The sequence below is a fragment of the Lepus europaeus genome, chromosome 7 (assembly GCF_033115175.1).
Source record: "Lepus europaeus isolate LE1 chromosome 7, mLepTim1.pri, whole genome shotgun sequence".
NCBI lineage: Eukaryota > Metazoa > Chordata > Mammalia > Lagomorpha > Leporidae > Lepus > Lepus europaeus.
In genome coordinates, this window is record NC_084833.1 from 7,827,437 (window position 1) to 7,854,556 (window position 27,120).

At 43.5% G+C, this 27,120-nt stretch overlaps 1 protein-coding gene across 2 annotated transcripts; it reads right to left on the bottom strand.

Moving 5' to 3' along the window:
* Positions 1–1,374: 1,374 nt before the first annotated feature.
* On the bottom strand, positions 1,375–27,120 carry LOC133762928 (organic anion transporter 7-like). 2 transcript variants are annotated; one of them, XM_062195962.1, is made up of 10 exons: positions 26,527–27,120; positions 25,741–25,844; positions 14,984–15,138; positions 14,716–14,884; positions 13,842–13,965; positions 6,264–6,379; positions 5,206–5,420; positions 3,717–3,825; positions 2,718–2,921; positions 1,375–1,853 (listed from the first exon to the last, which is right to left on the bottom strand). In XM_062195962.1, exons 1-10 carry the CDS (start codon positions 26,926–26,928, stop codon positions 1,793–1,795), a joined length of 1,659 nt encoding a protein of 552 aa, XP_062051946.1. In that variant the 5' UTR covers positions 26,929–27,120; the 3' UTR covers positions 1,375–1,792. The 2 variants fall into 2 exon arrangements, with proteins under 2 accessions (XP_062051946.1, XP_062051947.1); XM_062195963.1 differs by having other exon boundaries at positions 26,604–26,692.

Genomic DNA, 27,120 nt, shown 5'->3' on the forward strand with positions numbered 1-27,120 from the left:
TATCTTGCATTTCTTCTATCTCATCATCTTCATAATCTTGTATTGGAGTGTCATGTTTATTTGGGGGCATTATAATGTCTTCTTTTTTCTTGTTTCCCTAATTCTGCACTTGTTGTTTGGCATTGTGGAGATATTCTTTGGTTTCTTCTTTTTTTTTCCCTCGCTGTGGTGGCTTTTCTCATTATACAATGACTCTAGATTAAGTGGACTGTCTGCTTTTGGTGAATCTCTAGAGGCTTGTGGTGAGTGTGGCCAGCGAGCTCTGTTCAGTTCTGTTCTTCAGGGTTAAGGGTGTGCCAAAGTGACACACCCAGGTTTGGCGTGGTAAATTTCTCTTTCACTCTCTCTGTCTCTCATTTTTTTTTATTCAGAAGGGAAGTAATTCTACTCAACTGAGCTCTTCTCCTTGAAGGGAATCATTGCCTGAGCGCTAGCCCCAGTATAATGTTCACCTGCTCTGTCCCAAGGACCTCACAAAGGATCTTTGCAGTCTTCAGTGTAAACTTGGGTTCCCCTGCAGTGTCTTCCACCGGGTTGCCAAGGTTACTAAGATTGCGGTGTCTCCCACCAAAAGTACGTCTCAGGCACACTATGAGTTCTCCCACACACGCTCAGTTTTTTTTTTTCCACATTCCTAGTTCATAAGCTCCACACATTCACTAGGTCTTAACCTCCTGTTATTTCTACCCACCAGAGTCAGGTTTTTCTGCTTGGCTGAGGGTGGGCCAAGATTTGTTAACACTAGGAGAAAAAAAGGTTAAAGCAGCCAAATTGAGATGGAAGGTGAATGCCTAATGATTTCTCATTTAAAGCCTCACCAAATTGTGTTATTTGTATGACAAGGACACACAAACAGCCTGTTGGTAAAATCCACAACAGGAGGAATCTGCAAAAAGTCCCAGGAAAGTGTATAATATGTATAAACCATGCCAGATTTAAAAATTTTATGCATCAAACAAAACTCATCTTTTAAGTCCATTTCACCCCAAGTTCTTTGGAGTTTCTCATACTGAACTACAGACTCCTGTATTGAGACTGGTAATTTATGATGACAAAATAACCATTTCTTACTCCAGCTTATGCCAGCCTGCCCTGTCCTTAGTCCATGAAATTCATTTTCCTAAATCTTGCTAATTATTTATTCCGTGTCAATTTGGAATTTTCTTCAAGTTGTTTTGAAACTGTTGGCATCCACATTAGAATTACTGTATCAATTATTATGTTAATGAATTGGGAGAGAATCATTGCTTTAAATCTATCCTAGTTTCTTTTTTTTTAACTTTTATATTTAATGAATATAAATTTCCAAAGTACAGATTATGGATTACAATGGCTTCCCCCCCCCATAACTTCCCACCCGCAACCCTCCCCTTTCCCGCTCCCTCTCCCCTTCCATTCACATCAAGATTCATTTTCAATTCTCTTTATATACAGAAGGTCAGTTTAGTATATATTAAGTAAAGATTTCAACAGTTTGCCCTCAAATAGCAACACAAAATGAAAAAATACTGTTGGAGTACTAGTTATAGCATTCTTATCCAAAAATATGCTAAGTATTTATGCTTACACAAACATTCTGTCACGATTCATTTTAAAGTATGATTTTCTTCATACTTCATACTGTGTTTAATCATGCATATTTTATATACAGTAATTTAGCACCACATTTCTAAGTGGGATCCGTTTTTTTCTGTCATATCTATTTACTTTCCAAGTTTATTAGTACGAAGGAATGGCCTTGATTATTTTCCTTTTTCTTGCATTTTGATCAGTGGTCAGCTCCCGGGATTCATTAAAACTGTGTCACTTTGATGAAGGTTTCGTCCTGCTTTGCTTTTTTTGAGGCTTTTCTCCTGGGACAGACACAATGAAAATCACAAATAAGTAAACACAAACATGAAAGGCCAGAGAGAAAACAAGTATCTCCTCATTCTTCAGAGCATGCTGGTAGGGCATCAGCCTTGGGAGGACCTGCCTGTGGTCTTGAGTGAATCTTGCAAAGTAAAAGACCAACCTCCCTGGCAGGAGTTGAGAAGGCAGCATGGACAATTTCTACTCCCTATCCTATGGCATCCCGCACTTCTCCAAAGGGGTCTCTTTGGAAATAACAAAGATTTACAATTCTGCCCAACTGTTCATCATTTTAAAATCCATTTGGTATACCTTTCTTGGTGTTTTATGAACACCATGAAAACCACATGGACTGAACCTCACAGGCAAACAGGACTTCTTCCCTTAGATACACTGCCACCTTGGAGAGTGACCCCAGTCCTGTAATTAGTCTCCACCTGGTGGTTTAGTGAGAAGGTGGGCCTCAGACCTACAGGGAACTGGAGTCCCAGATGGCTTCCCAGCACTCTTGCAACCCCAGGCTTCCAGGGACGGGGAAGGAGATGTGTCGTTCGTTTTTCTGCAGTATTGTGTGATACCTTCAGGGATGTGCATGGCACACCAGGGAAGAGAGGGCTGATGGGATACAGTTTTGGTCTCCTTACACAAAACCTACAGGTGCATAGCTTCAGGGGAGATCTGAGGTCACTGAGAGGTGAGATGACACTGTCCCTAAGCCAAAGGCAATGACCACATGGAAAGAGCCTGGGCCTATGGGCCTAGCTCTAGGCTGACCCAAGGGACAGCAGCCCTGCCTGGTGTTTTGCCTTTCTCATCACAGATCTGTGGCACACAGAGGCTCTCGGGACAGCTGGAAGGTCACTCACCCATCTTCCACATCCTGGATGGAGTCAGGCAGAGGCTGGTTCCTGGTCTCAGGGAGGATGAGGGCAACAAGGCCAGAGAGGATGGACATAGCTCCGTAGATGATCCAGGGTAAGGGTGCATAATAAATCCTCAGGATCATTACCAAGGGAGCCAGGGCAGCCCCAGTGCTACCAGCGATGGTAATGATTCCTAAAGCTGTTGCCCTTGGGACACAAACAACACAAAAATAATCATGTAAGTTGTGATTTATTATTTTGTGGACACCAGAACAGTGTTTAGACACTTGCAGGTTGACAACACACACTTGCATTTGAAATATGCTCTCTTATTTGCTAGGAAATTATTTCCAAGTCCACAGGGCATTAAGGCATGTTCTTTCTATTTTTAAAACACTATGGCCCACAGTACCCACCCTTTAAGAGACTTAGAGTGCATGAAATGATATATTAAAGGCAAAAGGCAACTTTTAACCAACGTAAGAATTATTATTATTATTATTATTATTATTTTGACAGGCAGAGTGGACAGTGTGAGAGAGAGACAGAGAGAAAGGTCTTCCTTTGCTGTTGGTTCACCCTCCAATGGCTGCCACAGCCGGCGCGCTGCGGCCAGCGTGCTGTGGCCAGCGCATCACGCTGATCCGAAGGCAGGAGCCAGGTGCTTCTCCTGGTCTCCCATGTGGGTGCAGGGCCCAAGGACTTGGGCCATCCTCCACTGCACTCTCGGGCCACAGCAGAGAGCTGGCCTGGAAGAGGAGCAACCGGGACAGAACCGGCGCCCCGACCTGGACTAGAACCTGGTGTGCCGGCGCCGCTAGGCGGAGGATTAGCCTGTTGAGCCGCAGCACCGGCCAGCTTCATTATTATCAATATTAATTGATAACTTATAAATAAGATTTTTGGTGATTTACCAGTCTCTGTTTATAGTCCCCATATAAGTCCCGATTAGTTGAAAAGGTCTGTTTTTGGCCTTGAGAGATCCTCCAAAAGATTTTCTACCTGATTGCTGTGGGGAGAAGTTCATTTCCATGGGTAACAGAACTGCTCATAGCTGCACTAGAAAGTCCTCCTCCGAAAACTGACAAAGTCACACGCAGAGTCTCCATTTCTTAAGAAAAAGACAAGAAAAGACTCAGAAAATCAAAACCATACGAATTTAACATCCCTCAAATTCCAAGTGACAAAGACCTTGCAGTTTGGAGTGTAAATACATATTGAGATGATTCAAGTGTAAAATATACTGAGGGAAAGCTGCACAGAGGCAGAGAATATGCCTAAGAAATGTGACTTCTCTACCTAGAGTGACTGGTGTATTAAATAAAATGACTTCAGCTATTGCATCACTTGTCCCTGCATACTGGAGATTTGCCAAAGAGAGAGGGGAGAATGTGAGTCCAACAGGACTTTGCTTTCATTTATCCTTCCAGGGTTCTTGGGTTCTTCATGGAGAATATAGAATCGTCCTGTGGGCAAGTACTGAGAGGTGTAAGACACATCCATTTCCTACAGGAGTTTAACATCTAGATGCAAACACAATATCGGCATGAAACTGCTGTCACAGAGGAGAGTAATAAAGCCGAGAGGATTTGGAGGCTCATGGACAAATTCAAGAGTACTTGATCTAGAATAATATTAAAGAATATTAATCTATTGCATACCCAAATAAAAGACAAATCTCACGAGAGGTTACAACTTGGAGCTCTGCTGTAAGGCAGCACACTGGTATCATTGTGGACATTTGGGAGAAGTGGGGCTCCTGTAGAATCACTACTACGGGATTTGAGTGAAGCATGTGTGCACTATTATGCTATGTGCAGAATGTATTATTATATGATCACACTATTTGGATTACACTATTATGCCCTGTGATTTAGGCTAAGTATAGTGACAACCTGGGTTCCCCTGTTCATTAAGTATGATCATCTCATTCAGTAAAATTGATTCTAAGAGAATCTTAACCACTTTTTTTTTGTTAGTGGACACTTCTGGGAGTGACAATAGGGACTTTTATTTCCTGAAGTCAAGATGACTCTTCTACACCAAGCTTGCAGTGTTATGACCCACCAGTGGATACCCAGAGAGGAGGCAGTATATTGCCACTGAAGCTGGGGTCACGTGGAAGAGCCCACATGGGATGCAGCCTCACGTAATGGACACCATCATGTCAGAGATGCTGATGAGTTGGATTCGTGAAAAGTCAAGTGAAAAAGTCTTGTTCGAGAGAAAGTGCCAGATTAAATAGCACCAGTTTGAAGATCCTTCTTGGACATGAGGAAGACAACCGTATGTTCGCAGTGACTCTTCCTGACTTCCAGTTCTCCCAGTAACCCACTGGCAGAGTCAGTCACAAAGCCTCAGCTTGCTTTACGGAACCTTTACAACCCAACTGCTTTCTCTTTTTTGGTTCAGACAGGTACGAGCAATGCAACAACTGAGGAAAGGGGCAGGGGAAGACTTTTATTTTCTTCCACCTGCTCTCTTTTCTTACCTTGAGGCACAAATGTGAGCGACAGAATGGAGATTCCCAGTACGAACGAGAACAATGCCTGACTTCCCCGACGGCCTATGTGATTCAGTGCCAACAATGCCACAAAATTTCCCAGGAGGTTGACTACTCCGAAGAGGCCTTGCAAAAGGTAAACACTGCTCCCAAAATGCTGTAGGTGGATGTTCAGGCCAATAACAACCATGATATTTGAAAGTCTGTGGTGAAAAAAAAAAAAGAGAAAAATCTATGTCATAAAATTTCAAGCCTTGGTCCTACAAATACCACTGTCTTGGCCCAGGCAGCCAGTGCTTGTGCTGAAAGTAGGAAAGCACTAGTCATGTTGTGGAAGACATCCTTGCACGGTCATGATTTTTAAATTATAAGATATTGTAGGATGATGGATGTCACAGTTCTTCTTAAGGGATATTTTTTGGAGGTAGAGGCGTCATTGTGGGTATTATATGGAAGGACTTTGGCTATTTTGATCTGTGTAGAGGTTTCATATTTACAAGTATTCATGGGGCATTGCTTCTCATGCTTTTGGCTAAGATCGAGTGTAGTACAAATATTCATGGGGCAGTGCACTTTTTTTGTTGTACGTGTTTACAGTTTGTGACATGGCATTTTGATAGACTGCAGTTAATGATATATCATATTCAGAACTCTTACAGCACACAAAAAAGAATAACTGTGCGAGATGATGAACATATCAAATCGAGAAGGATCCATTAATGTACTTCACTATAATTTTATCACAGTTAAGGTGGAAGCAAACCAATGAAAAAATCCTAAAATTAAAATTTGTACTGTAATTAAAGTTATTGTGGTCACTCTCCTATGAAAATCCTGACAGGGCGATGCGCAAAATCAAAGCTCCTCATTGCACACTTAGTTCCATGTCAGTATCTATAATCCTTTGATCACTTCCAAACATGAATTACCTTCATAACTTTCACATCTTTTCTCCCCAAATTTGTTCCCACAACACGTTGTACCCCTTGAAATTACAGGCTCAGTTCTCTACCATTTTATGTCCTTATGCACTGTGTGACGCCTACCTCACAAGGGACAAGAGCAGGATCCGTTTCCGCAGGACGGGTGTGTGGAACGAGTCGCACAGGGAAGGCTTTGTCTGTGCGTCCAGCAGCTCCTCCTTCATGGTGGATCTCACAACCTTCAACAATGACAACAGCAAAAACAAATTGCTCAGTTGTCACAAAGTGCGGGTCAGTACAGGAGCGCTGGGAACCCATGGGAGAATGAGATCCACCTTCTTGCTTTCTGGTAGAAAATACAGACACTAAAGATGTATTGACAGGAGTAAACATGGTAGAAAGTTAAAGGAACCTCAGGGCAGTTGTGCAGTGACAACCTAAGACTCCAGAGGGCTGAAGGGTTGGAGATTCAGATGGAGAATGGGAAACAAACGTGGAGTCACTTGGAGCAGGGTCTAAAGGTCCATTTATGACCGATGGGCACAGAGACCTAGCCCCTGAGCTTGGTTCTAAGTTGGCTGTCTGCTGTGGAAAACTGTTTCCAAGGAAAGGAACTTAGCTTGAGAGCCCTTATTTTGATTCTTCCATCAGCCTCCTTCAGGGAAATCCTAGCATATTCTATTTCCATGGATGAGAAACCTACAATAAAGTCTAGGGAAGAAATCAGGGGGGATGCTGGAGTAGTGCCATCCATATTCAGACTTGGCTATGACCTAGGGTCACATTTTGGCTATGAATTTGCTAGTAATGTGTCTTAAGGAAGGTAGTTAAATACCTGTAAGCTTCAATTTTCTGGGTTTTATTTTTAAAAAGATTTATTTATTTATTTATTTATTTGAAAGGCAGATTTGCAGAGAAAGAGGCAGAAACAGAGAGACAGAGAGGGCAAGAAAGAGAGAGAAGGGGGAAGAGAGAGATAGAGATATAGATAGATAGAGAATCTTCCATCCACTCTCCAAATGGCCACAATTGCCAGGCCTGGGCCAGGCCAAAGCCAGGAGCCAGGAGCTTCTTCTAGGTCTTCCATGTGGATGGCAGGGACCCATACACTTAGACCATCTTCTTCTGCCTTCCAAGACACATTAGGAGGGAGCTGGACCAGGAATGGAACAAGCAGGACTCAAACCAACACTCGAATAGGAAGCCAATATCATAGGCAGCTGCTCAACCTCTGTACCACAGTGTTGGTCCTAATTATCTTGTTTTTTTTTTTTTTTTACTTTTTTAAAGATTTATTTTATTTATTTGAAAGTCAGAGCTACACAGAGAGAGGAGAGGCAGAGAGAGAGAGAGAGAGGTCTTCCATCTGCTGGTTCACTCCCCAAATGGCCACAATGGCCAGAGCTGCTCCAATCCGAAGCCAGGAGCCAGGAGCTTCTTCGGGGTCTCCTACGCAGGTGCAGGGCCCAAGGACTTGGGCCATCTTCTACTGTATTCCCACGCCATAGCAGAGAACTGGATTGTAAGTGGAGCAGCTGGGTCTTGAACCGGTGCCCATATGGGATGCTGGCACTTCAGGCAAGGGCATTAACCTGTTGCGCCACAGCACAGGCCCCATTATCTTGTTTTTAAAAAGAAGAATGAGAAGTAGAAGAATCAAGAGTTGGAAAAGAAGGCAGTGAAAAAAAATAACACCTTTCTTAGAAGGATTTCCTAGTCCACACAAAATGTCAGAAAGGTATTCATATCAAATTACACCTAGCACACCTTGGGTACTTATTAACTTATGAACTATTTAACTAATAAAACTTCATTATCACCGATGAAACAATACCATCACCATGACCAAAGAAACTTATACTTTTGAGAATGTCCTCCTACTTTGCAACCCCAACCATAGCAGCAAAATATTAGGTTTACGCTTTTTAGAGAGCATTCGTGGTGGTGACCCCCGCCCCTGCCCTGCCATCTAACACAAAAATCCAAGACTGCAGGCCATTGTTATAGATATTGTTATAAGAATAGGCTCCAAGAAGGGCTTAAACCTGGGCCAGATGGGGATATATGGCTGCTGTCATGTTAGTAGCTTGTAATCAACCATGGTGGAATAATTCACATCATGGAGATTGATAATCTCAAGTGTGGGATTTTTGGCTTATTCGTCCTTCTAGAATATGGTGTGTTAAACATTTATCATACCACCCCTGTCTTGCCTCCTGCAGTCATTTGGACTTCTTTTCAACTGCAGATTTAATCACACACCTGTCCTATTTACACCTGGCTTCTACCAGGTTCTACCTTAACTCCCAAAATCCATTTCAGAGGCATTCAGTGCCTCTATTCCCACAGAAACCCAGGTTAGGTCTCTCCCATCAGCCTTCACACTGCACCTTGCTGAAGACACAGATTTTGACTTCTTTGTGGGGGAGCTCTTTCTGTCACAGTGCCTGTCACAAAATAAATATGAAACAAGTCTGGAGAAAATCTGAGAAAGCAGAAGGAAAGGGAAAATATAAAGGGAGAAATGGCTGGGAAGAGCTGATGGAGGGTGGAACGCACTTAGAAGCTCAAAGATCTAAGATTCCAGAACCAACACAGGAAAAATCACATTGATCCAGGGACCTTGGGGAACATCTTTGTGAGTGAGATCAGAGATAGGGGAAGTAGACATTTATACTTTAACATTATAATGATATATCCTATTCAGAAAAAAATTTAATGTATCATAGTTGGGAAAACTCTGAAATTTGGTGGATGTAATGGAAACCAGCAGAGGATTCAGCAGAGAATTTCTGCGGATCTTGCACGGTTACCTCATCACTCATAATCACACAAGTGTGCCTTCCTTGGTGTCCTACAGACTGAGTCTTCAAGTACCCTATGACTAGGGTGAGTCCCAGGAGATGCATGGAGGATGTAATCTAGACTGGTCTCCTGTGGAGCAGGAGTCCTTTGACTATCTACTAGGGTTGAACTACTTAGGAAGAATAGGGGGGAAGACGAAGAAGCAGGCTGGACAATCATAACGGAGGAGTGGAAGAAATTGGGCAGACCAGAGGGAGGGAAGGAGCAGGGAAGAGCTTGGAAACTACAGAGCTTACAGGAGATGGGTGCTCCCTAAGACCAAAGCTGCATCAACAATGAGACTGAATTGAACACAAAGACCAGGTAAACTGGAGAATTCAGAATGAGATTAAAGACATGCACTAAGGCTGGAACAGGATCTTCCAGAGCCAATCCAGACAAAATTGACCCAGAAAGAGCACTCATGAGAAGTTGTCTGAAAAATACTTGAGGTTGGCAGGGGGAGGACACTTTCCTCTGATGCTGCTATTTCCAGGAAGAAGGACTTGGGGCGATTTACATTCAAACCCCTCTTTTTGGAAAATGCAGGCATTTGATTGCTGAGTGTGGGATAATGTGATGGACATGCTCTGGTGCACAGAAGGCCTTCCTCACAGTAAGCTAACAGCACTCACGTCTGCTCTCTGGGCCACATCTTCTACTCAGCAGGGCAGGCTTTGCACCTGGAGGAAAACCTGTGGCAGATGAGTAAGTTCCATTGTGGGGTGAAGTGTTGGCAAATCCACTGACGTTAAGAATTGAATGTGGTGCCCACGATGTTAGCTTTCGCAATAATACAAGTATAACAGCTTTGCTCTCCCTGTCTCTGAGCTCTTCAATCATCCCTGTTATGAGGGATTTGGGCAGAGAAGATGCGTGATATTACCTGGCCTCCCTAGGACTGGAGGAATGAATGTATTGCTGCTATGCAAAACAGATACTTTAAGTTAGAAGGATAGGGCAGGACTAAAATACAAGTTTGAAGTGATCTTTGCACAGTTTAAAAAAAATCAAATTTAGGACGGCGCCGCGGCTCACTAGGCTAATCCTCCGCCTGCAGCCCCGGCACTCCGGGTTCTCGTCCTGGTTGGGGTGCCGGTTCTGTCCCAGTTGCTCCTCTTCCAGTCCAACTCTCTACTGTGGCCTGGGAAGGCAGTAGAGGACGGCCCAAGTGCTTGGCCCTGCACCCACATGGGAGACCAGGAGGAAGCACCTGGCTCCTGGCTTCGGATCGACACAGCGCGCCAGCCTTAGCGGCCATTGGAGGGTGAACCAACGGAAGGAAGGCCTTTCTCTCTGTCTCTCTCTCTCTCTCTCTCACTGTCTAACTCTGCCTGTCAAAAAACAAAAAACAAAACAAAACAAAAAAAACCAAACAAATTTAGTGTCACTGGATACCATTTGTGAAAAGAATCCAGTCCCTAAATCAAATCATCATCAATGTTTTCTTTCTCCCCACCGGGCACTTAGGAGACTGTAATTGCCATTCTTTTTTTTTTTTTTTGACAGGCAGAGTGGACAGTGAGAGAGAGAGAGACAGAGAGAAAGGTCTTCCTTTGCTGTTGGTTCACCCTCCAATGGCCGCCACAGCCGGTGCGCTGTGGCCAGTGTACCGCGCTGATCCGAAGGCAGGAGCCAGGTGCTTCTCCTGGTCTCCCATGCGGGTGCAGAGCCCAAGGACTTGGGCCATCCTCCTTTGCACTCCTGGGCCATAGCAGAGAGCTGGCTTGGAAGAAGGGCAACTGGGACAGAATCCGGCGCCCCGACCGGGCTAGAACCTGGTGTGCCGGTGCCACAAGGCAGAGGATTAGCCTATTAAGCCACGGCGCCAGCCGCCATTCCTTTTGATAATGCATTGCACTAAATTTTGTTAGATGCCAGGCCCCTGCATTATTTTAGCTTTCAATCATTGGGTCAAACTAGAAGGCAAGATACTAAGTTGCACTGGGAATGAAATTGAACTCCTAAGAATTTGTTTCAAAAATTAATGTAATTTGGGCAAAGATTAATGCACTCCAGGAGTTATGTGGAGCTCTACTTCAATTCCCCCCCCCCTTTTTTTTGACAGGCAGAGTGGACAGTGAGAGAGGGAAACAGAGAGAAAGATCTTCCTTTTCCTTTGGTTCACCCCCCAATGGCCTCTGTGGCTGGTGTGCACCACGCGGATCTGAAGCCAGGAGCCAAGTGCTTCTCCTGGTCTCCCATGCGGGTGCAGGGGCCCAAGCACCTGGGCCATCCTCCACTGCCTTCCCGGGCCACAGCAGAGAGCTGGACAGGAAGAGGAGTGACCGGGACAGAATCCAGTGCCCCAACCGGGACTAGAACCCAGTGTGCTGGCGCCGCAGGTGGAGGATTAGCCTGTTGAGTCACAGTGCTGGTCACTGTACTTCAATTTCAAGAATGCTTTTCTCTCCAACCACCCCATTATCACCGCAAAATCAAAACAAACAAAAAAACCCTACCATTCCCTGTGCTGGTATTGTGACACAATGGGTAAAGCATATGCCCGAGACATTAGCATCCCATTTGGGTGCTGGTTCAAGTCCTGGCTGCTCCTCTTTTGATCCAGCTTCCTACTAATGGCCTGGGAAAACCATCAGAAGATGGGCCAAGTGTTTGGGTTCCTGACATCCATGTGGGAGACCTGGATGAAGCTCCCGGTGGGGCCATTTGGAGAGTGAACCAGTGGAAGAAAGATCTCTTTCTCTGTCTCTCCCCACCTCTCTAGAAGTCTGATTTTCAAATAAATTAAAAAAATCTTTAATAAAGACACCCAACCTCATGGTAACAGTTCCCATCAACAAGGGCCCCTCAGTGCTACTGTTGCTGGCTCCATCTCTGGGGAAACCTTTATTTCTTCCTTTCTCATTGGGCTTAAACTCTTAGGAGTACTTTGTTTCTCCCTGTTTGAAATCTTCTGTTGAAGGGCCTGTTTTCTTCCAGGACTTTCAGACCTCACATTAGCTGACCATAGAACATTTTCCTAGAATTTTTTATTCCTCCTTTATTACTATTTTCTAACAGAAAATAACTAACTCTGTTAGAAAATAGTATCATCATTCCTTGACCCCATTGCAAAAAAATGAAATAATAATAATAATAATAATAATAATAATAATAATAAAAAATACTACCATATGGTCCCATGGTCCCACTTCCAGTTATATTTCCAACATAACAGAAAGTAGGATTTCAAGGAGGCATTTGCATATCCTATTCACTGTAGCACTATTCACACTAATCAAGAGGTACAAAGAATATAATGCCCTTTGACACGAAAGAAAAAAGAAAATGTGGCATATGCATGCAATATATATTATTCAGTCATAAAGAAGAAGCAAATCCTGCCATATATGACAATATGGATGGATCTTGAGGACTCCACGTTAAGTGACATAAACCAGTGACTGAAGGACACATCCTGCATAATTCTAGGGACATCAGGCATCCAAAACAGGGAACAGGCTCTCAAGGAAAGGGGCAACTTCAGCTCAGTAGGTATAGAGTTCAGTGATGTAGCACAACAGCATTTTTCAGCAATCTATTATTCTAGATGGTGTTTATGGTTAAAAACACAGGATGCTATATTTTAAAATTTACTAAGAGGGCAGATTTCATTTTAACTGATTTTGACCATAATAAAACATTTTAAACTCTATGATTTTTTTCTCTTATTAATATGAAACCTCCTTGAAACCTGGGATCCTGACATATTACTGCTATTCATTATTAAGTGGCATGTCTAGCATGTTATAATTTTTCAACATTTAATATATGATATAATAAATTATTTATGTCACTATCTAATGGTTTGCTTTTTTTCTAAATAATTTACTTTATTATCCACAGTTGTATCTGCTTTGTAAAGTTGGGGTGTGAAAAAGAGACAGACCTGTCGAGAATTTCTACCCAGTCATGACCTTGTGACTTGTAACAAGTAAAATGTAAATTCCACAAAACAGGGGTTTGGACTGTCATGGTCACTGCTGTAGTAAGAGTAGAGCAGAACTTGGCACAGGCAGGCACTCGGTAAACGTACCTTGAATGAAAGGTCATGTGGCTGAAGGAGCAAATATGTAATCTTCTTACGCCCCATTCTGCAGGGTCACAAACCTTTCATTCTTTGCCCACCCTGAGCAAAAGGACCAAAGAATATTCAACAGGAAGCAATGGATTTATTTTTGTTCCTGTTTGCAACAGAATGGGACCAGTATACAATCTTTTTTTTAATTTTTAATTTTTAATTTTTGACAGGCAGAGTGGACAGTGAGAGAGAGACAGAGACAGAGAGAAAGGTCTTCCTTTTTGCCGTTGGTTCACCCTCCAATGGCCGCTGTGGCTGGCACGCTGTGGCCGGCACACCGTGCTGATCCGAAGCCAGGAGCCAGGTGCTTCTCCTGGTCTCCCATGGGGTGCAGGGCCCAAGCACTTGGGCCATCCTCCTCTGCACTCCCAGGCCATAGCAGAGAGCTGGCCTGGAAGAGGGGCAACCGGGACAGAATCCGGCACCCCGACTGGGACTAGAACCCGGTGTACCGGCGCCGCTAGGCAGAGGATTAGCCTGTTGAGCCACGGCGCCGGCTACAATCTTTATCATTATTAATATCACATGCCCTCTACCTCTGTGAGTAAAATACCCATGTCCAGTCACTTTGGCAACAGTATGTTCTCTTTTACTATCTATGCAAACATTGAAGCAGTGGGTGTCAACATCCACTGGGAATGAGGAGAATGAAGTGAAAGAGACCCGAAACCAGGCCTGTGTCCCCATCCTTTATCACCTGGGGGACACCGACTGGGGCATATGGCAGGTTATGCTTTTCCTACATTTCACAGCCGCCTCCCTTCCTTGCTCACCTCTATAGTTAGGGTGTCTTCCACGTTCTTCACTCCATTCCTGTGTGCAGCTTTCCTGAGTTCCTTCAGCCCCTTGTCTGCTTTGTTGGTGATTATCAGCCACCGGGCAGACTCTGCCAGCCACCTGACCAAAGAAGAGGAGAACTGTGCAGCCGATTCCTGTTTGCTTAGTTTTCACCTGATCTATGTTCTCAGACACTTTCCCTCTGCTACACGATGCCCATCACTTGTTAGGTTGTATCAGGAAATACAATTTTACTATCTCTTGCTGTATTACTAGGAAAATATGAGGACGACCTCACCATGTATTATACCTTCACTGCAGATAACAGAACAGGACATCATAAATAAGAGTAATTGCTTCTCTCTTATTCAAGGAGTTTTTCTGGTTTTAGCAAATAAAAATACACTTTGCCCAGGTAAATAATAACTCAAGTAAACAGTAAATAATTCTTTAGTAAGCTATGTATCATGCAATGTGCTTGACATATTTACACTAAACATTATTTATTTAAAATTTGCATTTAGGGAGACATCTTGTATTTTATCACTTAGCAAATGAAATTGCAGCCTCTCAGATACATAGAAAATTGCATACATGATAAATAACAAGGAAACCATGGATCAGGTAATAAATGGCATATCATATGAAATAAATTTTTCATTTATCTGAAACATTTATTTTGTGTCCTTGATATTATCTGGCAATCTCGCTTGTTATGCTTCTCAAAGTGCACACAGGGCATGTATTAGCAGAGCATGTGCTCAAGTGTTGACCAAGAACCTAACAATTCACATGGCCATAAATTCCACATTTACTCCCTGTATCTCGCCTTTTCAGGTCCTCTAACATAAGAAGAAAATAAGCTTATACCTTGAGCACAGAAAGAAAACAAAAAATGGCACAGAAAACACCAGCTGGAGGACGTGCCAGTCTCGAATGGCAAAAGCCAGGCCTCCCAGTGCTATCTGTCCAATACAACCAGCACTGATTACCAGTGTAGTTCCCAGGGCTTGGAACTTGGGCAATGTCCATTCTATAACTGAAAGAAAACACACACATGGAGGTTTTACCTTAAAACAAAGGAGGACTTTCAAAGTTTGGAAAATATCCAAGGTCTAAATCTCCAAGGTTGACTTACTGAGAATTAGATTATTTGATAAGATGGCTGAGGTAGATATCCCAACCAAGAAGCGAAGTGAGCAGTAAATGAGGAAGCCGGGAGAAAAGGCTGTGCAGGTACTAGCGATCGCCAGCAGGAGGACACAGAGCCTCAGCATAAACTTCCTCCCAAACCTGAGAAAGGAGAACAGTTAGAACTGCAAACCATGGCTATTGTCAAAACTATCCAGAGGAAAGCAAACTTTGACATTTAGATGATGTTTTAACATGTCAAACCTTGCACTTAAAATCTTAAAGTGTCAACAGATCATCAATGGCAGGTCTCAGAAGAAACCTTCCCCATTTGTCAATAGACATCCTTCCATAGCCTTGGCAACTCATGACTAGAGCCTAGGGAGATTACTGACGCCATAAACAAGAGTGTCAAATTGTTAAATCAACAACAGGAGTCACTGTGTACTTATGTCTCATGTGGGATCTGTCCTTAATGTGTTGTCCAGTGTGAAGTAATGCCATAACTAGTACTGAAACAGTATTTTACACTTTTTGTTTCTGTGTGGGTGCAAACTGGTGAAATCTTTACTTAGTATATACTGAATCGATCTTCTGTATATAAAGATAATTGAAAATGAAAAAAAACCTGGTGTTAAATTGGAAATGGCATAGAAAATTAATTAATTTTAAAAAAATATATCATGTAGGATCTCTGTCCTTAATGTGCTGTACACTGTTATTTAATGCTATAACTAGTACTCCAACAGTATTTTTTCACTTTGTGTTGCTATGTGGGGGCAAACTGTTGAAATCTTTACTTAATATATACTAAACTGATCTTCTGTATATAAGATAAATGAAAATGAATCTTGATGTGAATGGAAGGGGAGAGGGAGCGGGAAAGGGGAGGGCTGAGGGTGGGAGGGAAGTTGTCTGGGGGGGAAGCCATTGTAACCCATAAGCTGCACTTTGGAAATTTATATTCATTAAATAAAAGTTTAAAAAAAAGAAGAAACCTTCCCCATTTGTCAATAGACATCAAATATACAAATACTATTTGCTAATCTGTCACCAACTGAAACTATAAGATGGGCTGCAATGTTGGAAAGTTGAACTCATCATAAATGTCTTTGTATTAACAAAATCATTTGGCATAGTAGAGTTTGTACAGTGTCTAGAACCCCAGGATTCTGATATGGAATGAATTGTGTTCACCAAAATGATTCATTGAACACTGACTCTCAATGAGATGATGTGTGCAGATGGAGCCTTTGGGAAATAATTAGGTTCAGATGGGGATATGGGGGCGGGGCCTTCGCATGGGATTGGTGCCATTATAGGTAGAGATGTTGAAGAACTTGTTTGCTCTCCCTTTCTCTCTTCCATGTGATGATGTAGGAGGTTGGCTGGCTACAAGCCAAAAAGAGATGCTTCAATAGAAACCAAACTGGTCAGGACCTTGACATTGGACTTCCTAGCCTCCCTAACCATGAGAAGTTGTTTGAACCTGCTCAGTGGGGGTATTTTATTGTGGAAGCCCTGGCTACCTATTGAGAGATCTAAATCTGTACTTGGGATTTCAGGACCAAACAGGTCACGGCTAAACCACTGTGAAAGGAATATATGCCTGGAACAGTGCATCACAGCTGCTGCCGGTAGGATTTATAAGAGGTAGGATTTATAAGAGCCCCTGTCTGCTGAGTCTGGGGTAGCAGACCTTGCAGAAGGTGCTTCCTTTAGAACAGGATTCCAGGGAGCCACAACTCAGATAGAGGAATTTATAGACAGTTTGACGAGGAAAAAATTAGGTAAGAAAAGCATGAAGAAACAGAGAGGGAGGGGCCGACTCTGTGGCACAGTAGGTTAATCCTCTGCCTGTGGCGCCGGCATCCCATATGGGCGCCAGTTCTAGTCCTGGCTGCTCCTCTTCCAATCCAGCTCTCTACTATGGTCTGGAAAAGCAGTGGAAGATGGCCTAAGTGCTTGGGCCCCTGACCCACGTGGAAGACCCGGAAGAAGCACCTGGCTCTTGGCTTCAGATTGGCGCAGCTCCGGCCATTGCGGCCATTTGGGGAGTGAACCAATGGAAGGAAAACCTTTCTCTCTGCCTTTCCCTCTCACTGTCTGTAACTCTACCTGCCAAATAAATAAAAGAAAATCTTAAAAAAAACAGAAAGGGAGAAGATTTTTAAAAAGGAAGCTGAATTCTCTTACTTCAAGTGTTCCTGGGAAAGGGGATGACACTTCCATAGACAACATGGACAAAATGACCTGTGCTGATTTGGCATGTCCAGTTATATCTTCCAATAGACAGATGCTGAGGTTAGACAAATACTCTGCAATCTTTGCTGCTCTCAGGGAACACCCACATTATGTTACTGTTAAGTCTTTTACTTTTTGAGTGTCATACATATATCTCTAATTTCTATATTTATATTTTGGTGCAGACTAGAATAGCATCGATATAAAGAAGTGCTATGATTAAGGTATAATATAGTCTCATAAAATGAGGATAATGATAATTGGATTGTCCACATTTCATGTCCAGGAGAAGTTTGTGTTGTACAAAATGTAAAGACTATTGTTTCATTGATTATTACTGCACAATCCGGCCAGATGTTCATTACTGCTTTTCTTATAATATGGATGTAAAGGAAGACTGTATTTCTGAGTTTTTTTTTTTTGATTCAATTGGGTTTATTTAATGACATTTCAATATGGCCTGTGGAGAGAACCATCTTTATGCCTTTAGGTCTGTCCATATAAGTTCTCTTTTGGCCCTATCTCTTCTCTCTGACATGACTGTAAATGAATTTGGGAATTTAAAAGTCAAAGAACAGAAGGAGTTTGTTCCCTGAGCTGCTGCCTGGAAAGGCCACTTGAAACACTCAACTCTGACATCAGTGAGAATCAACCTTTATTAAGGTAACCAATTATGATTCTGGAGTAGTTATTGACTAACATAGTAATGTTGTTACCATAATGATGTTTAATGAAGATAACTTGAGAAGACCATTGTCTATTTCTTTTATATTATGTTTCCCAAAATTATCTGCAAAGACTATTCATTTGAAAAGAAAATGTGATATATGTCTCTAAGCGTCTGTATCAAAAGACTCTACAAAATTACATGTGCCCATATCCCAATTCTATTTAAAACATATATTGTTGAATATATAAATATATCTAAATTATTTTAAAGTTAGCTCTTACTTGGGTGGACTTATTTCATTTTTTTTTAAGGGAAAGAGTTTATTGGAGGAAACCTGACAGACTGGAGGGAAGGGGTGAAGAAGGAAAAGAGGGAGAAGGCGAGCATACGAGAGAGACAGAGACAGAGGTTAGGAGACAGAGAGGAAGAGAGAGATAGATAGAGAGAGAGAGAGGGAGAGAGAGACATGGAGACATGTTCAGGAACAGGTCCTTTTAAAGCTTTGCTGGGGAGCGAGTAGGGAAGTAGGAACAGCAAATCCCATTAGGATGGGGGTAGAGCTTGATGCTGGTGGTTGGGCCATGTGGCCACCAGGCTTCCAGCAGTGGCAGGGGACTAGAGCCTGGGATGGTGTCAGGGTATAGATTGCACCATAAATAAGACTGAGTCATTTTACTAACATTCCCCTCTTTTGTTTTTTATAAAGCAGGAGCTGTATGGGATTACATTAGTCCCAAAAGTCCAGGAGGAGTAGAGGGACACTGTTGTGTCTTTAGAGCTACTTCCTGCTGACATGGGGCTACAAGGTACTCAGGTACTCTTCGCTGCCATGGGCCATGTCTCAAGCCACTGTCTCCTAGGTGGGGAGCCAAGTATATCCCTATAGCAGCATTTGGTTGACCACCTGGTTGCTGAAGGCTAAGAAAATTAACAATAATTCTGCATATCGACTATCAGACTGTTTTCATATTGCCATTAAGATCTGCTGAATGTCTTTGTAGCTGTTACTTTCCTTTTCTCCATCCATTACCACATTACATTTGTTATGCTTTAATCAGTATTTTGAAATCTGAAAAGGTAGATCCACTTATTTTTCTCATGACATTACAGTTTTTTTTTTTGACAGGCAGAGTTAGACAGTGAGAGAGAGAGAGAGAGAGAGAGAGAGAGAGAGAAAGGTCTTCCTTTTTCTGTTGGTTCACCCCTCAAGTGGCCACTATGGCCGGTGCATTGCAGCCAGCACGCTGTGCTGTTCTGAAGCCAGGAGCCAGGTGCTTCCTCCTGGTCTCCCATGCAGGTGCAGGGTCCAAGCACTTGGCCCATCCTCCACTGCACTCCCGGGCCACAGCAGAGAGCTGGACTGGAAGAGGAGCAACCTGGACAGAATCCAGCACCCCGACCGAGACTAGAACCCAGTGTGCTGGCGCTGCAGGCAGAGGATTAGCCTAGTGAGCCATGGCGCCAGCCCAACATTACAGTTTTGAAGGCCAATAGTCTTACATGTGAGTTATGAATGATTTAAAGAAGAGGAGCAACCTGGACAGAATCCAGAGCCCCGACCGAGACTAGAACCCAGTGTGCTGGCGCTGCAGGCAGAGGATTAGCCTAGTGAGCCATGGCGCCAGCCCAACATTACAGTTTTGAAGGCCAATAGTCTTACATGTGAGTTATGAATGATATAAAATGTATTTTTAAATTTTTATCTATATTCTGCTTCACTATGAGCACATATTTGTCAGAAAATAAAATAAAACAAAAAGAATATATTTACTTGTTGTTTTGCTGATGGGTTGGGATTCCTTTTAATATGAGGTTGTTAATATGGGCGGTTGTGACACTGAGACTGAATCATCAGTAGAGTTTCTAGAGAGTGACAGTGGACAGGACTCACTGTTTGACAGGTTTCCAAACTATTTGGCAGAAACTCTTCCTTGGCCTGTGTGATCACTGATGCCTCTTACTTGTTGTTGGCTAATGTTATGATAGAGATTTCCTTGAAAGACAGGAGCTCTGCTAGTCAATGCAGATTGACTGTTGTAGGGTAGTCTTTGAAGCCTTTTTGTTTATTTATTTATTTATTTTTGACAGGAAGAGTGGACAGTGAGAGAGAGAGACAGAGAGAAAGGTCTTCCTTTTCCGTTGGTTCACCCCCCAATGGCCGCTGTGGCCGGCACACTGTGGCCGGTGCACAGTGCTGATCCGAAGCCAGGAGCCAGGTGCTTCCTCCTGGTCTCCCATGGGGTGCCAGGCCCAAGCACTTGGGCCATCCTCCACTGCACTCCCGGGCCACAGCAGAGAGCTGGACAGGAAGAGGAGTGACCGGGACAGAATCTGGCGCCCTGACTGGGACTAGAACCCAGTGCGCTGGCACCTCAGGCGGAATATTAGCCTATTCAGCCTCGGCGCTGGCCTGTTTATTTTTTAAGTTATTGTTATTTATTTGAAGGAGTAGAGACGGAAAAAGACAGAGATACAGGAATCTCATCCATTGTTTCACTTCCCAAATGCCTGCAATAGCCAGTGCAGGGCCGGGGCCACAGCCTGGAGCTGGAACACAATCCAGGTGTCTGATATGACTCCAACGCCCTGAGCCATCACTGCTGCCTCTCAGTGTCTGCAATAGCAGGAAGCTGGAGGCAGGAGCCAGAGCTGGGAATCCAACCCAGGCCTCCCAATGTGGGCTGCAAGCATCTTAACCTCTGCGTTAAACTCCCACTCTCAGTCCTTGACGTCTTCAGGAGACTTACATAGGGATCAGCCTCTGTGCAGGCTCAAGTTTTCCCGAGCTTGCATCTTACCAGACCAGGCTGTCTCAGTTTACCCATGGATGTGATTACTTTGAATGCCTTAATTTCTCAAAGAGTTTTATGTAAATTTATTCTCTGGCCCTTAGATGGTCTATTGTGTATCTCCATTAATATTTATGTGAGGTCAAAATTATTTCAAAATAAAAATACTCAAAATTTTTAAATATAAGGGAATCATTCAACCTTTATCCAGGGCTCCCAACACAATCCTATGTATAATAGAAAGAGATTCAACATATTCTACCTAAGATCAGAAGTAAAGCAAAGGAATCAGGACCCATCATTTAAAATTACATTGTAGTAAAGGTCCTATCTACTTTCAGAAAAAGAGTAAAAGACAAAAGTCAGGGCTGGTGCCACGGCTCACTAGGCTAATCCTCCACCTGTGACGCTGGCACACCAGGTTCTAGTCCCGGTTGGGGCGCCGGATTCTGTCCTGGTTGCTCCTCTTCCAGGCCAGCTCTCTGCTGTGGCCCAGGAGTGCAGTGGAGGATGGCCCAAGTCCTTGGGCCCTGCACCCATGTGGGAGACCAGGAAAAGCACCTGGCTCCTGGCTTCAGATTAGCGCTGTACGCTGGCTGCAGCATGCTGGCCGCGTGGCCATTGGGGGGTGAACCAATGGAAAAGGAAGACCTTTCTCTCTGTCTCTCTCTCTTACTGTCTAACTCTGCCTGTCCCACCTCCCCCCCCTCAAAAAAAAAGACAAAAGTCAGAAAATAACAAGCAAAACTATACATACATGAAGACAGTATGATTATGTGGGATGCTTTAAGGAATCCACAATAGCATGACTAGAGCTAATAAGTGAATTTACTGAGGTGGCAGAATGGAAGTTTAATATATTTAAATTAATTGCATTTGTATGTAGTAGTAATGACTAGTCAGAAATTAAAACAACATTTAACTTATAGCTTCACCAACTAGTTAAGTAGGAATAAATTTCATGAAAACAATGCATGACTTTTCTTAGAAACTAGGAAATATTACACGAAAAACTAAAGATATCCTAAATTTAGTGAGAACACCATCCTATTATTAGATCAGAGAATTCAATATTTTTAAAATGGCAATCTTACCTGTTATGGATTAAATAGGATTTGGCTCCCCAAGTTCATACATAGCTTTAAGTCCTCAAAATCTTATGTTAACAGTTAATGAATTATGGTTGATGGGTTATGGTGGAGTCTTGATCTAATTATGGCATCCAAGAGGTGGATCTGATGGGAGGCCTTTAAGTCAGAGAGGGTTTGATCTTTCAAGGTAGTTCTCACGTGAAGGTTGGTTAGTTAAGACATGCTTGGCCTAGTTTCTCTCTCTGCTTCCTGGATCACCATAGGTTTGTTCCTCTGCACCTGCTCCATTATTGCTGGCCTCTGTCAGATGCTCTGGAGCAAGCTCTTGGTTCCTGGCTTTAGTCTGGCCCAGCCTTGGCCATTGTGGCCATCTAGGGAGTGGACCACCAGATGGAGGATTTTTATTCCTTCTTTCTGTAACTGGACCTCTCAAATAAGTAAGTAAAACCTTTTAAAAAATAGGACCACCGAATCTTGGATTGTGAATCCCCAAAATATAAACAAAATAATCTTTTTTCCATCCTACATTGCTCCTGTCAGGTATTTTAAAGTAACAAAGAGCTGAGTAATACATTATCTGAACTGTTCAAAGAAATCTCAATGAATTTCTAAAAAAAGAACCACTTTTTGACTCCCAACACCACAGTCCTGTTGCCTGTTTTTGATTTTTAGGTAACTGAAATGGAACGGTATGTAATCATTCTTGTTGTTTGCTGCACTTCACAAAATGGTTTGATACCGGGGCTGGTGTTGTGGCACAGTGGGTTAAGCCAACTGTGACACTGGCATCCTATATCAGAGCACCAGTTCAAGTTGCTCTGGTTCTGATCTCGATCCCTGCTAATGTGCCTGAGAAAGAAATGGTGAAGGGGGGCCAGCGCCGCAGCTCAATAGGCTAATCCTCCGCCTTGCGGTGCCGGCACACCAGGTTCTAGTCCCGGTCGGGGCGCCAGATTCTGTCCTGGTTGCCCCTCTTCCTGTCCAGCTCTCTGCTATGGCCCAGGAGTGCAGTGGAGGATGGCCCAAGTGCTTGGGCCCTGCACCCCATGAGAGACCAGGAGAAGCACCTGGCTCCTGGCTTCGGATCAGTGCAGTGTGCCAGCTGCAGCACACTGGCCGTGGTGGCCATTGGAGGGTAAACCAACAGACCTTTCTCTCTGTCTCTCTCTCTCACTGTCCACTCTACCTGTGGAAAAAAAAAAAGAAATGGTGAATGGTCCAAGTACTTGGGTCCCTGTCACACAAATAAGATATCCAGATGGAATTCCTGGCTCTTGTCTTCAGCCTGGCCCAACCCTGGCCATTGAGGCTATTTGGGGAGTGAACCAGAAGATAGAAGATCTCTTTCTGTCTCTGTCTCTCCCTCTCTCTGTTACTAAGCCTTTCAAATAAAAAACTGGTTTGACACTCATTCACATTACTACCAAGGGTAGTTTATTCATTCCTTTGGCTGTGTTAAAACCAACCAAGAGAATATTCTGAGTATTATTTATCCCTTTTAAAAAAGATTTATTTATTTATTTTTTCAAAAGTCAGAGTTACAGAGAGGCAGAGGCAGAGAAAGAGAGAGAGGTCTTCCATCCACTGGTTTACTCCCCAGATGGCTGCTATGGCTGGAGTTTTGCCGATCTGAAGCCAGGAGCCAGGAGCTTCTTCTGGGTCTCCCATGTGCATAAAGAGGCCCAAGGATTTGGGCCATCCTCTACTGCTTTCCCAGGCCATTGCAGAGAGCTGGATCAGAAGGTGAGCAGCCAAGACTAGATCCGGCACCCATGTGGGATGCTGGCACTGCAGGTGGCAGCTTTACCTGCTACATCACAGTGCTGGCCCCTATTTAACATTTTATAATTAGTAGAATTCTAGATGATTTTTAGCTTTGGATGTTATGAAAAGTTATATGCATTATTTCAAATATATCAATTTCATCATACCCCTCTCCTTAAAATATAATTTAGTATCATTTAGGTTTCACCCTCAGCTTCATGATAAATTTCAAAATACTTAAATGATGTTGACCCTGCAGATTCCTTTAGTTTTTCACTGCCATAAAGCACCAGGCTCCTCTAATTCACCTGTGATCAATCAAAATGGATCTATTTGCATTTTCTTGTGACACTCTCATAGTGCTGAGTTACTGAACTCTTAAAACGAGCACTCTGACTCTGAACTGTTTTCTAAATACATTGTGCTTATAGCTCTGGACAGCACAGCCTGCAGCTGAGGTAAATGACATGATGCTGGGGAATACAAAGGTGTATCTTTTTTTTGACTGGCAAAGTTAGACAGTGAGAGAGAGAGAGACAGAGAGAAAGGTCTTCCTTCCGTTAGTTCACCCCCAAAATGGCCACTACGGCTGGTGCACTACGCTGGTGCTTCCCCCTGGTCTCCCATGTGGGTGCAGGCATCCAAGCACCTGGGCCATCCTCCACTGTCTTCCCGGGCCACAGCAGAGAGCTGGACTGGAAGAGGAGCAACCAGAACAGAATCCGGTGCCCCAACCGGGACTAGAACCCGGGGTGCCAGCGCCGCAAGCGGAGGATTAGCCTAGTGAGCTGCGGCGCCAGCCGAGTAAGGTGCATCTTAACCTCCTTTTATCCCTCAGGGGATACATGGTTGGGCATGGCAATAGTTGTCTATTTTGGAAGATGTAATACCAGGCACAAAATCCCCCAAACTTATAACTCTACAACTACGGTATCAGTTGTTGTATTGGTTACTGTACATGATTGTAAAACTTAACTTTAGGGGTCGGCATTTGGCATAACAGGTGAAGTTGCTGCCTGCGACTCTGGCATCCCATATGGGTGCCGGTTCAAGTTTTGGCTGCTCCACTTCCAGTCCTGCTAATGGCCTGGGAAAAGCAACGAAAGATGGCCTCAGTGCTTGTCCCCTGCCAATTACATGGAAGCCCAGGATGGAGCTCTGGCTCCTGGCTTCATCCTGGCTCAGCACTGGCTGTTGCAGCCACTTGGGGAGTGAAGCAGCATGTTGAAGATCTCTCTCTCCCTCTCTCTCTCTCTCTGTAACTCCGACTTTCAAAATAAATAAATACATCTTTTTAAACAATTTAATGTTAGAAAGGCTATCTTTTTAAAAAGTTAAGATTGGTGGCAAAAATTGTTAACACTCCACCAATGACACATGAGTGTCATAGGAATGCCTACCCAACAGACTTGGGCAACCAAGACACGAAGACTGTGCATGGTGTCCAGTAAGGACAGAATGTAGTAGCTCTGGTCAGTGCTGACAACATTATTTTCCATTATCTATGTCTTCAGTTAGGTTGAATGCCAAGTATTGCAACATCAGCCTCTTCTGTTTCCATAGTTAACTCTTTTTTTTTTTTTGACGGGCAGAGTGGATAGTGAGAGAGAGACAGAGAGAAAGGTCTTCCTTTGCCATTGGTTCACCCTCCAATGGCCGCTGCGGCCGGTGCAACGTGCTGATCCGAAGCCAGGAGCCAGGCGCTTCTCCTGGTCTCCCATGCGGGTGCAGGGCCCAGGCACTTGGGCCATCCTCCACTGCACTCCTGGGCCACAGCAGAGAGCTGGCCTGGAAGAGGGGCAACCGGGATAGAATCTGGCACCCCAACCGGGACTAGAACCCGGTGTGCCGGCGCCGCAAGGCAGAGGATTAGCCTGTTAAGCCATGGCGCCGGCCCCATAGTTAACTCTTAATCATCGATCTCAGCTACATGTTCTGGCATCTTCTTTCTAAACCCGCTACTGAATTACCACTGTGTCTTATGGAGATGTCCTTTTCATGTCTTACACTGTACTCAAAACACAAAGTTTTGAAAACAGCCCTTAGAGTGCATTGATGGCAATTTTCCAGTTGTGTTTATAGGTGCCTGGAGACTAAGTCATCTCCAAGACAGGGTAATTTGCAAAAAAAATTTCATAAGAAATGAATGATTCATAAACTGATGAAAATGCATACTAATGAAGACAGTTGTGAAACAGACACTCACCTGTCTGTTAAATGGCCACATAGGATGCCTCCCACTAGCATTCCAGTCATGACTATGAATCTAATCACTGAATTCAGCGATTGAGATGCGCATACCAGGTCCCACTAGAAGAGAAGGAACCAGCATAGCAGAATTTATGATCCCTCATTGTAACCTGATCAAAATCCCTTAACCAGATGGCAAGTTCAGTATGTCAGGTATCTGCCTTCTTCTTTAGCTTCCCTTCCTCATATTACCTGAATTTTGCCATTCAGTTACAGTTCAAATGTAATTTTCTCTAAGAATCCTGCCCAATGCTGAAAGTTATATAAATGATCCCTTTTACTCCATACAAACTAGCTCTCAAACCTGGCCACACATTGTAACCATTTGAGGATGTTTAAGAACTTACTGGATTTTAGATAACATCACTGTATACCTCCATATATGACTGTCCTAGGGCTACTGGTTTGAGCACTGAGAGTTTGCTCAGTCTCCCAGGACGGTTCTCATTTGAGATCAAGGCTGAGCTTTACTGACTTAGCATACCATTTAAAACAAAATACATGCATTATTTACTTAAATTGTGACAGAAAGCACCTGATAGCAGGGACATTTCTATTTTTGACTCCAGTAGACTCATTAAACATGTAGTTCTCTGGCACTTAATAGAGAAGCAATTAGTGGCTGAACAAATGAAAAATAAGCACCTACGTGGGTTATTAAAGGCTTGAAGCATATTCATGACTTGTGTTATTTCTAAACACTCAGGTCTTGTACGCATCAGAGAAAAATAGGGTCTCTTACTTTAGTCACGATGGTGGAGGAGAAGGAGCTCTGATCGTACACCCAGCCATCCACACAGGGCTCTGTGTCTGACTCACTTATATTGGGGAAGGTCCTGTTCAGATGAAGGAGCTGCCACTGGGGATGGATGAAGCGACGGCACTTCTCTGGCCTCAGGTTTGAGTCCAGTGGGATGAAGACTCTTAGAAGGGCATCTTTGTTGAGGAGTCCAGTGTCATTGTCAGAGATAGTGTGGTTGTCCAGGAGGGGGACCCAGCAGCGATGACCAGGAACGGCTCCAGTGAAGTTCTCCAACTGAAACTGAGGATAAGTTACAATGGTTAAGATTACAAAGAAAGCTGTCTGAAGGATCTGGAATCTCCCCTGGCCACCAACTTGATCTAGGAGATCCTGAAAGGCCATTGGGACTGAATGGGTGATCCCTGAGAACTGGCACAATGTCTCTATACAAAAAAAAAAAAAAAAAAAAAAATCAAAGAGATAGTTTCCTTGTATCAGGAACTCTAGACAGGGTTGATCCCACAGCAGGGCTGTGGGAAGTGATTCTGCACATTATTTGGGGCTGAGTTAGGTGGTTGTCTGAATTCAAGTCAG